Source organism: Cryptomeria japonica, chromosome 11 (genome assembly GCF_030272615.1).
Source record: "Cryptomeria japonica chromosome 11, Sugi_1.0, whole genome shotgun sequence".
In the NCBI taxonomy this organism is placed as follows: domain Eukaryota; kingdom Viridiplantae; phylum Streptophyta; class Pinopsida; order Cupressales; family Cupressaceae; genus Cryptomeria; species Cryptomeria japonica.
The window spans coordinates 49896068-49909045 of NC_081415.1; the positions used below are offsets into that span (position 1 = coordinate 49896068).

Here is a 12978-nt window from a genome sequence, read left to right on the forward strand (position 1 = left end):
GAACAAAAGTATAATGGTATATTAGGATCTAAAGGGTTAGGATTCCAACCACATTTGACCTAAGTTATGGAATCTTTTTTGAATATCTCTTCAATTCATTCATGTTCCTCTTGTAGAAACTATAACTTGATCTTATTCAATGGGATAGGAAACTACAAGAAATGAAGCATCAAGGTGATTTATCTTAGGAATGTCCACTATTCCAAGCCCACTAACATTTGCTTTCATGTAAATAGGTGGAAATGCAATAATCCCTTTTGCATCCCATGGATTGTCTCCTATTAGCTTGTGCCACTTTTCCATAGAAGTAGACACAAGTTTGGCTCGATGACTACTTATTATTCATCCCCAAAATTACTAACTATAGGTAATTCATTGCACAAAGTGAGCATCTATATTTAATCCATAAAAGAAGTTTGAAAAAATTGCAAACTTAAGAGGGAAGTTTAACAAGGAGGAAATTGAAAGAGGGAAGCAATGAAGGAGAGAGAGAGAGAGAGAAATTGTCAAACTTAAAAAGAGAAAAAGGTTGGGGAGAGCTTGGATATTAGTTATTACAACATTTATAAATAAAGAAAAGGAGTTATACATAAAATACTCAAAGAGATTCACAAGGAAACCATGGGTAGGATAATTAAACACATATTCCACTCCTTAGAAATATAGATAACTTGATTTGTCAAGGTGCATGCTTACAATGAATAGTCTAGTAAACCTCATGACACTAGGATTTTCTCGGTCTTTTTCACTTGCCTTCTTCTAATATATCTCTAAAGCTTGGAAGTATTATGTGAGCTTGAATGGGCATGTAATAGGAATTTAAGGTTCACATAACATGACTTCTCATGTCCTCATACACTCCTCACAAGAGAGAGAAAAGCTTCACTTACTACTAAGGGAATGTAGTCAAGTATCTTTTGATTCTACTTGTTTTACCATAAAATACTTTCTATCGAGGTTGCCAATATAGGGAAACTAAATGATTCACTTCCCTTATTTTTCATGTTTTAAAATCCTATTTCCTTGGACACAAAGACTTCATTCAAGTGGGGATATTGATTTGGATATCTTCATAAATAAGGAGTCTTTTAATTTTGGATATAAAAAAAATGAATTACGGATGAATGTGAGAAAGATGGTCCTTCACACATTCAACCTTCTTGGGGCATAAAGGGAGAATTATAATAGTGTTACTCCCTTTTTTTTGCATTTGTTTCCCCTTTGGTAGTTTTATTCCTTTGCAAACTTTTTATTATTTTGAAAGTCTCTCATGGTTGTTGTAAAGCGGAAAATCGATCGAACCCTAGTTGCTCTCCCCTCTTCCAACTCCAAGGAGAGAGAAGGGAGGTTGCTAGGGTTGATGGTTTTCACTTAGGGAGACTTTACATTCAAAAGAGGGGTTGAAACCCACAAGATCCAATCCCACACAATGCAAGATTGGATACTAAATGAGTTTCAAGGGTTAAGACAACAAGGCTACCCTCTTTTGTAAAGAATGTTGATAAGAGAATTAAGCTAGGAATGCATAGAAAGTGAGAAAGATTTGCTTATAAACTGAGATAGGGATATAGGATGAAGCTGTGGACCTGGAATTAGCAGTAAAATGTCGATACGATGCTGTCCTGCAAATTTGAGCAAAAGTTGACGGGGCGATGGCGCCTGGCGTGCACACGGTCCTCCGAAAAATCCGTGAAACGAAGGGGGATCTGTTTGTCTCTGCACAAGGATTCCAGATCTATAATTTCAGCTGCGTACCTGCAACCTACACACAAAAAAGCGAAGACGATTGGGGGGTTAGGGATTAGGGGTTTGCCTTTAGGTCAAACCCCGGTTTTGGAATTAACCAAGAAATGAGAAATGTTGTAAATGTAAATGACTGTAATGTAAAACAAGTACTAATACCTTGTTGTAAAGATGTTTGTATCCTTATGTGCGAAGGTATAGATGTTGTTGTTTGTTGTATGTTGTATGTAGTATGTGATCTCCTCTTCAATGGTTGAATCCTTGTCTTGAATGCAACACTTAGCCTTGAATGGAGACTTAGAATGATCAATTGCTTGAAGGAATGCTTGAATGCTTGAGTATCGTTTCCACACTTTTTCCCGTCTTTTCATCTCTATCCAAATGAGAGAGGAAAATGTAGTTTATATACTTGTCAATTAGGGTTAATAGACTGATTTTCCCGACCTTAGGCCGACCAGGAAATGTTATTTTCCAATTTGCAAACAAAAAGACCCGAAGTCCCATAGGAGACCAGGCCCAAAATAGGGCCAGGGACCAGGGCGCTGGGCGCCATGGTCTTGGGGGACCAGGGCGCTGGGCGCCCTGGTCCTGAAGGACCAGGGCACTGGGCGCTCTGGTCCCACCTCCCGGGATAGCAAGGTGCAAAGGAGGTTCAGGCCAGGGTGCTTGAAAAATGCAGTTTTTGGTGTCATGGACAAGTTTCGAGGTCTCCATTCAGGTTCCGTGTTGCGTCGCCATCGTGAAGACCGAAATGCAGTCGAAATTGCAAGTGTTGCAATTTTAGGACGCTACAGTTGTATTCAAAGTCGACTCTGTCTTTCGGCCCCATTTTGTAAGTCATGTAATTGAAACTTGAACCTTTTCTTTGTTGAACCAATCTATTAAGTTCAAAGGTTCATAGATACATTGTTTCAATGAGGTTCATTAGTCGATCAAGTTTGTTCGGGGTCCGAATGTCTTAGTCTTTTGTGCTATCCAATTGAACCTTGAACAAATGAACCTTTATGGTTCAATGGTTCAGCGGTTCCATGGTTCGATGTTTTCAGCTGCTCGGCTCAAAGATCAAGCAAGGTGTGATGTAATAAGACGAGCATCATTCTTCTGCAAAGGAATATTCTGAGCAATTGAAGTTCTTTTCTAGGAAGGTCGTAACTTTTCAAAATGGAAAGTAATCATTACATTGATAGGTAATTTCATGAAGTTATGTGTAATTAATGCATGCATCAGGTATTGTCTTTTTGAGGTTATCTCACATGCATGAGTAGTATGGAGATTGTGTCACTGAATTTCATGCTAATCATATCAAATTACTTTAAATCTTGTGTGAGAAGCAAAATTAGAAAAAAACAATTCAGTGAAGGAAAGGTAAGTCTTTGCTTCTCAAGCTCGAAAATAGTGCAGTGTATGATAGGTGAATTCAGTCTTGGCCATTTCTTTCATTTGACATATAGAAAAGAAGATTTCTTCAATTTCTTGTTATGGTGATCCTAGATTTATTTGTTGGCCATAATTTAGTGTTGAAGTGGCTGAATTGTCAAAATGAGGCTGGTACCTCCCAAAATAGTTACCGAAGGTGGTCTAATTAGTTCCCTTCCTTAGTTTGGTGATACATCTCTGGCTCATGCTAACCTTGAGGAGTTTATGAAAATGGCTAGAAATCCTGCCAATTCTCCCATGATGTAGAGAATTGTAGATAGTGGTCTCATAGAAGCTATTGTCTTCCCGCCTACTTTACAATATCCAAAATTAGTGTTGTAGTGTATGAATTGGTATAATGCAGCTCACAGGTGCATTCAATATGCTACTGGTGAAGTATTATTAAATGTGAATAGAGAAACTATTATGGTTGTAGTTAAAATCCTTGCCCGAGAAGCCTATGAAAATTGGACAATCCCCTCTTCCTATGGCTATTTTAGTGAGAAGAAGCCCCAATACAGAAGTGTTAAAGCTAGGAATTGGTTGCTAAAATTTCAAAAGGTTGGTTCTAGGCTTCCAAAACCTTTAACTAGGGAACATATGATAAAGGAGGTTATAGACATTGTGATTTTGTTGCAAAGGGTTAAAGGTAGCCAACATGCCTTCTTTTGGGAGGATTGGATGTATTTCTTTATCTAAGTAATTTTAGACCAAAACAGGTACATTGATTGAGCAAGCATGATTGCAGATGGACTTCATGAAAGTTTGAGTAATATTCTGGAAAGCAAGAATTTCTATATGACTTCGTACCTGTTTTACTTCTTAGCCTGTGTTAGGCCATGGCCTGGGATATAATGAACCTTTTGTTGATGATATGATAATTTATGATTATTACTCACACTTATAGGTGAGGAGGTGTCATGAAAATTGCAGGAGGGTTCACAACGTGTTTGTTGGCAGGCTGATTGTTGAGTTGCAGGAGAATGTGAACCAACATATGTTTGAGGAAGAAAAACAATTGGTTAGCTCCTATGGGAGTTATTTCATTCAGTTTCCTTAGTTCACATATGTTAGAGTTGGTGGCTTTGAGGGTTAACCCATGAGACTGCCCAGGTATACATTGGACTGATTGTGTTAATATAAAATTGTAGACAATTAGCTCATATTGACAGAAATACTGTAGGAAAGAAGCATTCTGGAGTTGCATTTCTAGTGGAGCTAGGGCATTATATTTGCAAGACAGTGTTAGGTGCATTGAATCTAGAGGTTGATTTTAAAAATTTAAATCTCAAATACTATGTTCCCTGATAAAACTTTGATAGTAAGGGATATGCGCGAGAGCATTCGATCCTTAGAGATGGCTTTAGTCATGTACTTGAAGTAGAATATTTCTCGGTAGATTGTGACGATGAGTTTGAAGTACATAAAATAATGTTCTCTCGATTGACCATGTATCAGATAAGTTCTTTTGGGTTGCAGATGAGCATCTAGGAAGTTGAAGACACGAAGGAAGATTTGGTAGACCCTGATTCTTGAAATTGATTGGAATCAAGATGACCAAGATCAAATAAGGGTTAAATCCTTCCCAGTAATATGCAGGACTAAACAATGGTTAAGGTGGTCAAGGCTTGGAAAATTAACCATCATAAGAAACCCTATTCTAGTCTGAAAATTTTCATCTAACCAGCGTACTGGCTTTGTCTTGTAGGCAATTCATAGGTTAAGCTAGAGGCTGATAGTGCCAAGGTCCCATTGAAAGAATGGTCATCACCAAGGGCTACAAGATCCAAAACCAAATGAAAATGCAAAAGGGATCCTAAGGTTATTGTGGACTTAGACTCATCCCCTGAACTTGGGAGCATATTGGCAGAGAAGGAGCTCAAGATAACCGATGTGGAGCTAGGTAATATAGAAGGCCTTGGAGCAGAGGAGACTGATATGTCAAACTACATAATTGCACTTTCTTTTGGTCCAACGAAGGATCAGACTAAAAAAGAAACCGGTAGTGAACATCCTTAGTGGTTAGACACTACCTTGACTAGCAAGAAGAGGAACATAGTTCCTGCCTCAATACCAATAGATGATATGGTCAGTAAAATTCTAGGAAAGACTCCAAAGACTAAGAGATTAAATAACATGTCAAAAATAGACTTTGATGAACTAGATACTAAGAATTGGAAAATAGTAGATGCAACTACAAGAAGTCCTTCATCAAAAGACTTTTCCATTGAAAAGGTGAACCTTGGAGCTGGAATGAGGGCAACAAATGTTTATCATCTGGAGGCATCGACCAAAATAATTGTCACTCGGACTTGGAAAGATGAAAAGGATAAGAAATAACTAAATGAGACCTTGAGACATATGAAAAATACATAGAGGCAATCCACAACCTCTATCTCAAATACTATCCTACTTCGACCCTAAATCACCAGAGAACTAGAGGGTTATTGAACAGATTCAAAAATGTCGAATTATTACTGGGGTTCTCATGGATTAGATTGAGGTAAGTCGTAAATTAGGAACAAAATGTTTTATTAACCTGAGAAAGGTATATTAAAATGTTCAGTCAGTCATGAATGAATTGGAAACATAAATCACAAGCTGGAAGAAGGAGGAATCTAAATGGGCAGTAGTAGCAGTGTAGATGCAAGAGGTACAAACATATGGGATGATGAAGTTCTTAAATGAAAAGCTTGTGCCAATAGATGATAATATTATTTATGTCTGCAAAAGGAATATACAATGGAGAAATTGAATAGTGCAAGAGGCCTATGGTGAATTGGCTAAATTGATGAATCACGTTGCTGGACAGATCACATCAATGCAGAATGATGTCAAATGCATAGGGATTAAGTTCTTAAAAGAAGATGGAATGACCATCGAAAGTCTTGAAGTAATAACAAAATCATTTGAGGGTAAGATTAATTATATGAAGGAGGCAAAATAATTGGTTTCAAGTGATCTGTCAACCAAAGAGAAAATTAAATCCTTGTTATTCCTTTTCATCAAACACTTGGGAAACCACGCTAATCAGGTGGAGCAGGTCCATAGAGAAAAATAAGTGTGGAAATAAAGGATTCCCCATATCGTCCTCCCACACTTTGTGGTTATCCAAAAGTTCTCTGCAGCTCACATAGATTGGAATAAAGCCACCACTACCATGTCTCTTGAAGCGGATAAAAATGCCTCTCAGCTTGGCCAGATGTCTTCTTAATATTTATTCTTGAGTTTTCCCATTGAGAAGACTAGGTTTAGTTTTTATGTTTTAAAAACTACTTTGAAAACTAAAGGGTGGAAAGTAAAAAATTATGTGTTTCCCTTATTAATTGTTGGTCGAGTTGTGGCTGTATATGCATTTTTATAAGACTTTGCAAAGGTCTGAAATTTGAGATGAATTAGCTGACTTTATTTTTCTCTTGATATGTCATGAATCTTAAATGAATAAATTTTTTCTTTGAATGAAATGATACAGTTCCTACCATCTTCAAATTTGTGTGCTTGAATTTGAAAAGTGGATCTCTATTGGGATTTATGTTCATGTGCAAAATTTGTTATCTTCTTGATTATCTAGTAATTTATATGAATGAATAAGTCTATGAATGAGTTCATCTCCTAAAATGTGATGTTAGCTCTTTTCTCAGATATTCAAATCCCCCTTGTCCTTTGAGGCATGAGAGAGACTTGATCAGAGTCCAAAGAACTTTGATTTTATAAGTAAGGGTAGTTTTGTAAAGTGGGATTGGTTTAACTATAAAGTCTGTGAGCTTTGCACATATAAGTGTTTATCTTTAGCACCATTCATATTGTGTTGATAAATGAATGTGAATTGCCTTTCTTTCTTTCTGGTTAAAAGTGAATTCATTGTTTAGTTTGTATTTAAAATTCATTGAATATTATATGGGGAGCTACACCCTTATGCAGAGGGTAAACTAGTAATTGATTCACCCAACTATTGGTTTCATTCGCCTTTCAATAAGGGCATACAAGAGTCATCACTACAAAATTAAAGAAGGGAAAAATGTGTTAACCAACAAATAGTATTAAGAAATTCTTCTTTGTATTGGTTACCGTACAGTGTTTTTAAATCTTCAATATCTATCTTATCAAACTATTGTGGAACTATAAACCCAATTTTGACCCTAATGCCTCTAATGGCTCTAATAGTGATAGAGGGAGAGAGGGAGAGAGGGAGAGAGGGAGGGAATGAGAGAGAGGTGGGGGAGGGAGAGAGAGATGGGGAAGACAAAGAAGGAGAGAGATTGAGAGAGATGACGATAGAGAAAGATTCTAAGATCTCTAGACAACAACTTCATCTTTGTAAGTTTGACAATGTCTCTATAGCTTTACCCTTAAAAAAAAAATCTTTAAAATCTTATTAATCAACTTCCTTAGAGGGAGTTTTATTATTAGCAACAACAATTTTTCCTATACTTGTATGCTTACCCAAGAAGTTGTTTATTCATCTTTGTCAATCTCACTATCACAAATGTCAGTGGAAGGGGAGGGAGAGGCAACATGGTTGTTTTATATTGATTTAATCACATCCTTTCCTTTATGACTTGTGTTCTTTTTTCTAGAGCTACTAGGGGTGTTGATGGATTTTTTCCTTTATTAAGTGTATCTTTTAGGCCAATGTCCACTACCAATGGCATAATGTCACATCCAAGGGTTATGTTTTATCTTTTCAAGGGACAAAGAGGGTATTTCTTAGAGAAATGGTGTGGGTGATGAAGGGGCCTCATATTTAAATGCAATTTTGTGAATTCAGTTGCCAACTGGATGAGGGTTGTAGTCATGGTTAGGGGGAGGGTTGTAGGGTGGGGTACAATCTAGGGTCGAGATATTCTTGAGGTAGAAACTACATAACATGAATCAAACCTCGATGTAATGGTGGATAAGCGCCATCCATAGCACACATTTCCATAGACGAAAATAGAAAGAAAAGTAAAGATAACTCACTTTCAGTTTCTCTAAGTACTAGTGCATTGTAGTTAATGCAATAGTCACAAAAAATAAAAATAAATGCATTGTTGTCAATCCATGATTTATTTAGATTGATATTCATTCTTTTCTATCACTATAAATAAAAACTAGTATATTATAGTCAATGGATCGACTCTTTAGATTTACGACCATTATATTGTATCATTACTACTCAAAATGTAGTATATTATAGTCAATCAACAACCTATTTATATTTATGAGTACTTTTTCTATCATCACATGTAAAAAACTAATATATTCTAATCAATGCATGAGGCATTTCTATTTATAGATGTTCTTTATTATCATTAGTAGTAGCTAGTTAGCAAATATTTAGATTTATCAATATTATTTTCAATCATCACTAATATAAAACCAATGTATTATAGTCAAATGATGAACCATTTATATTTGTAGTGATTCTTTTCTACCCATATGAGTAAACAATCAATGAAATATAGTCAACACAACAACTTTTTTATATTTATAACCATTTTTTTTTATCTCTACCATTATTTAAGTAAAATATTATAGCTAAGAAACAAACTATTAATATTTATAAGTATTATTTTCTATTACAACCAAAAATCAAGCACATTGTTGTAAATGCACTAGCTATTTATTATGGTTGGAAAAATTTTATGCCATCACCACTAAAAACTATTGCATTATAGTCAATGCAACATCTATTTTAATTTATAAGAAATCTTTTATATCATAAAAAATAAAAAATAAACAAATTAGTGCATTCTAGTCATTGGGTCAACCATTTATATTTATAAGCTTCCTTTTCCATCTCTATTAGTAATAAATCAGTGGATGATAGGTGATGCATAGACTACTTGTATTTAGATGCAATTTTTCTACCACTACCAATAAATGGAAAGTGCAATGAAGTGTTCAATGTTTATATTTATTAAAAAAATTCACATTGCCAATATACAACTAACTTTTGGTCAATACATCAATTGCACATGTTTAAGAATATATATTTTTTTGTCCCCATGAATAAACAACCAACATTATATAGTCAATAAAACAATAAATAAATAAAAATCCACTAGTATAAATAAATATTTTCAGCTATGTCAACTAAATTTTTTATATGATTTATGATTTTCCAATCTATTAGCAATCTTTTGAGTAGTCAACACTTTATTTCTATTTCTTAACATTTTTATTGTCACTACCAATAAAAAAATAGTTCATTGTAGTGGATAGCTAATTATTTATGTTTAGTTATTATTTATTTTTATTTCATGTTTAATAAACAACTAACACATTGTCGTCAATACATTTCATATTTTAATATTTATAATTATTCTTTTATTCTCAATATATATAAATAAAAAAAACTTATATATACAAATAAACATCTTATGACAATCATGTTATTTTTTATAATATAAATAATGTTCTTTCATAATAGTTATTTATATTTAATTTCTTACTATTCAAGATTAAAAAGTCTTGTTTGTCTGTTATCAATTGATAATCTCACCGATGAAGGTGTTTTTCTAATCAATGCACCCAACTGTATATTTAATGCACCCAACTGTATATTTATAAGCTTTCCTTTCTGTCCCTGTTCATGACAGTGAGTGCATGGACTATAACACTTTTTTCTGTTTACATTTGAGTGATAGAATCAATTTCTAACCATATGATCTCATCTATGTTAACTTCCTTTTCGTGGTTAGTTAATCTTCCTAGTGTTTCGCTCAGCTCAAGGGAGGTTATCCTATAAATATGCCTCTAAAAGTTCGATTCGTTATCCTCTACATCTTCATTCAAACAATGGCTGTTTCTCGGACTAGCTTTGCCTTGATTAGTGCAATTTTAATTATCCTTTCAACAAACCCATCGGTTGGTCGATTCAATTGTCTTAACCAGGAATCCCAAGCTCTTCTTTCCTTCAAAGCAGCGTTGAATGTCTCTGATGGCATTCTCAGTTCATGGGTTAACGGAAGTGATTGTTGCTCCAAGTGGGATGGCATTTCATGCAATAATCTCACTTATCATGTAGAGCGGGTGAATTTGAGTGCTTACACCAATCATGCAGAGCAGGGCGTGCAGAGTGGAGTCATATCTGGTAGTTTGTGCAACCTTCCTTTTCTCAAATACCTCATCCTACCGAACATTGGTCTAACTGGTACTATTCCTTCCTGTTTAGGAAATCTCTCTCAGCTTCGTTATCTGGATTTGGAAAACAATAGTTTCAGTGGAATTGTTCCTCCTGTCATTTGTCAGCTTAGTAATCTGACTTATATAGAAATAGCCTATAACAAACTCAGTGGAATATTGCCACCTTGTCTACAAAATCTCTCCTTGCTTAAGTTCATGAGCATTTCCTTCAACCAATTCAATGAGAGACTTCAGATTGCTGGTTTTTCGTCCCTTGAGCAGCTGTATGCTCGTCATTTTTCCTTCCGTGAGCACATTACTTCTTCAGAGTTGGCATTGCCGTCGTCTGTAAAGATTCTCTGGCTCTCCCATATTACAATTTCAGACACTCTGTTTGATGACCTTGTAGAATTGACATTTATGTTTCTGTCGTATTGTGTACTGAATATTAGTACAAGTTGGATTCCCCAGTTCCAGTTAGGAGCCCTAGAAATTACCTCATGCAGTATTGGTGGTCAAATTCCCGAGTGGCTATTAACTCAATACTCATTAGAGAGATTGAGATTGACTGACGACAATATTGTTGGAGAAATGCCCTCCTGGTTATGGGAGAACAATGCTCAGTTGTATGTGTTAAACCTTTCAGGAAATCATTTACATGGAAGTCTTATTATCCCAAACAGATCAGTTGAATGGATGACAGTATTAGATGTGTCCCGAAATGCATTGACTGGACACGTGCCATCAGTGTGGCCTCAATATCTACAGCTCTTAGATGTGTCGCAAAATGCTCTAGTTGGCAATATTCCTCCAGCCTTGTGCTATTTAACTCACATTGTAAAGTTAGATCTGTCAGACAACAAGTTGAATGGATACATTCCTCCATGTTTTGCCAGCTATAAGGAAATTCGAGTACTAAATCTAGGAGACAATAGCTTGGAGGGAAGTATACCCCATGGACTATGCCCGTCCTCTTTAAGTCTACGAAATAATAAGTTAACTGGAACTATTTCTGCATTAGTCGCCAATTGTAAGTCCATGAAACTACTAGATATTGGGCATAACAAATTTAGCGGTGATATTCCTTGGTCAGTTGGAAATTTATCATCGCTTCAAGTGTTGATGATGAAGGGTAATCGTTTCAGTGGCAGCATTCCTTTAGAACTTTTCCAGCTGAAGCAACTCCAGATCTTAGACCTTTCGTCTAACAATATATCAGGTTTTATTCCTAATAACATTGCATCTTTGCATGCAATGAGTGTAGCAAGAGAAGACGGTCATATGTTTTTTGATCTGTTAAATCCTTATCATTTTTTTGTAAGACACAGCGGAATTAGGTCATATTCTGAGCTTGGCCCTTTTGAGAAATGGGTATTTGAAGTCCCGTCTCATGATGAATTGAACATCACTGTGAAAGGCTTAGAGCTGCATTATCCATATATTCTGTCCACACTCACAGTCATCGATCTCTCCAATAATCAATTGAATGGACACGTTCCTTTTGAGTTTGGCAAGCTGAAGGGATTAAGGTTTCTTAATCTATCAAGGAACAACCTCAGAGGAATTATTCCTCCGAGTTTAGGGGAAATGGATCAACTAGAGTCATTGGACCTTTCTACAAACAGATTTTCTGGAAGTATTCCTGCAGAATTTCAATCTCTGACATTATTGGCATATTTAAATTTGTCAAACAATAACCTCTCAGGTAGCATACCGCAAGGAGGACAAATGACGACATTTGAAAATACATCATATTCTGAAAATCCATATTTGAACGGATGTCCACTTCCAACGAAATGTTCCTGGCCAAAATTTGCTCCACCACATCCGTCAACAAGTAATATTCAAGATGGAAAGGAAGATAATAGGAAGCAAATACCATGGTATACGATTGGACTAGGATTGTCACATGCAGCAGGTTTTTCCTGTGTGATGTTATTGCTTGCAGTAAGGGACAAATGGAGGAAGAAATACTTCAAGTGGGTAGATAAGAATTTGAAGAAGCTGTTTCCTTCCATCCGTAATAAGAGATTATGAAGGGTTCTTACGCCAACAAGACTCATGTAAAACTATGCCATCGTTGTTTATTAAGCTAATTGTGTATTGTATAGTCAAATCTAGCTTGAAGGTATTAGTGTGATAAATCATAAATAATAAAAGTACCCATGTATGCTGTCAAGGCATTAACCATGTCTGAACGGCGACCCTCTGTCGCCCCTTGTAAATGTATTATTATTGTGTGTCTTGGTTGCATCCCATTCTGCATGGAATTATCCTCGAGGCTTTCCAAGTCTACAGTACTACTATTTGTTATTTTTATCTAATCTGGTTCTTGTGTATGGTGAAAATGGATAACAATAATAACAATATTGAAAGGCTAAATGAATTCAACCACCAAACCCTAGCCTAACAACAACAAAGATCCACCATAACATATGAAGATTACCTAAGACAATGCAAATAACTCAAAATCACAAAGATTATACCATCACATGTCCAATAGGGTTTTGATCTCCATTCTTCCTATCTCCATTGATCTTGCTTGATATATTTGCTCTCAGATTTTTATATGCACAAGAGCTCAACAAAGAACGGAATGTGGTTGCAAGTAGGATCGTAGTGTAGCCAAGTACTCCAAAATCAGTCATTAGTCATTAGTCATTAGGCATTAGTCATTAGGGTTTGACAATGAAGAAAGCATCTTCTTAAATA

General features: G+C 35.7%; 1 protein-coding gene across 1 annotated transcript; it reads left to right on the forward strand.

Moving 5' to 3' along the window:
* Positions 1 to 9939: 9939 nt before the first annotated feature.
* On the forward strand, positions 9940 to 12303 carry LOC131051335 (receptor-like protein EIX1). The gene has a single exon (XM_057985802.1). It carries the CDS (start codon positions 9940 to 9942, stop codon positions 12301 to 12303), a length of 2364 nt encoding a protein of 787 aa, XP_057841785.1.
* Positions 12304 to 12978: the final 675 nt, after the last annotated feature.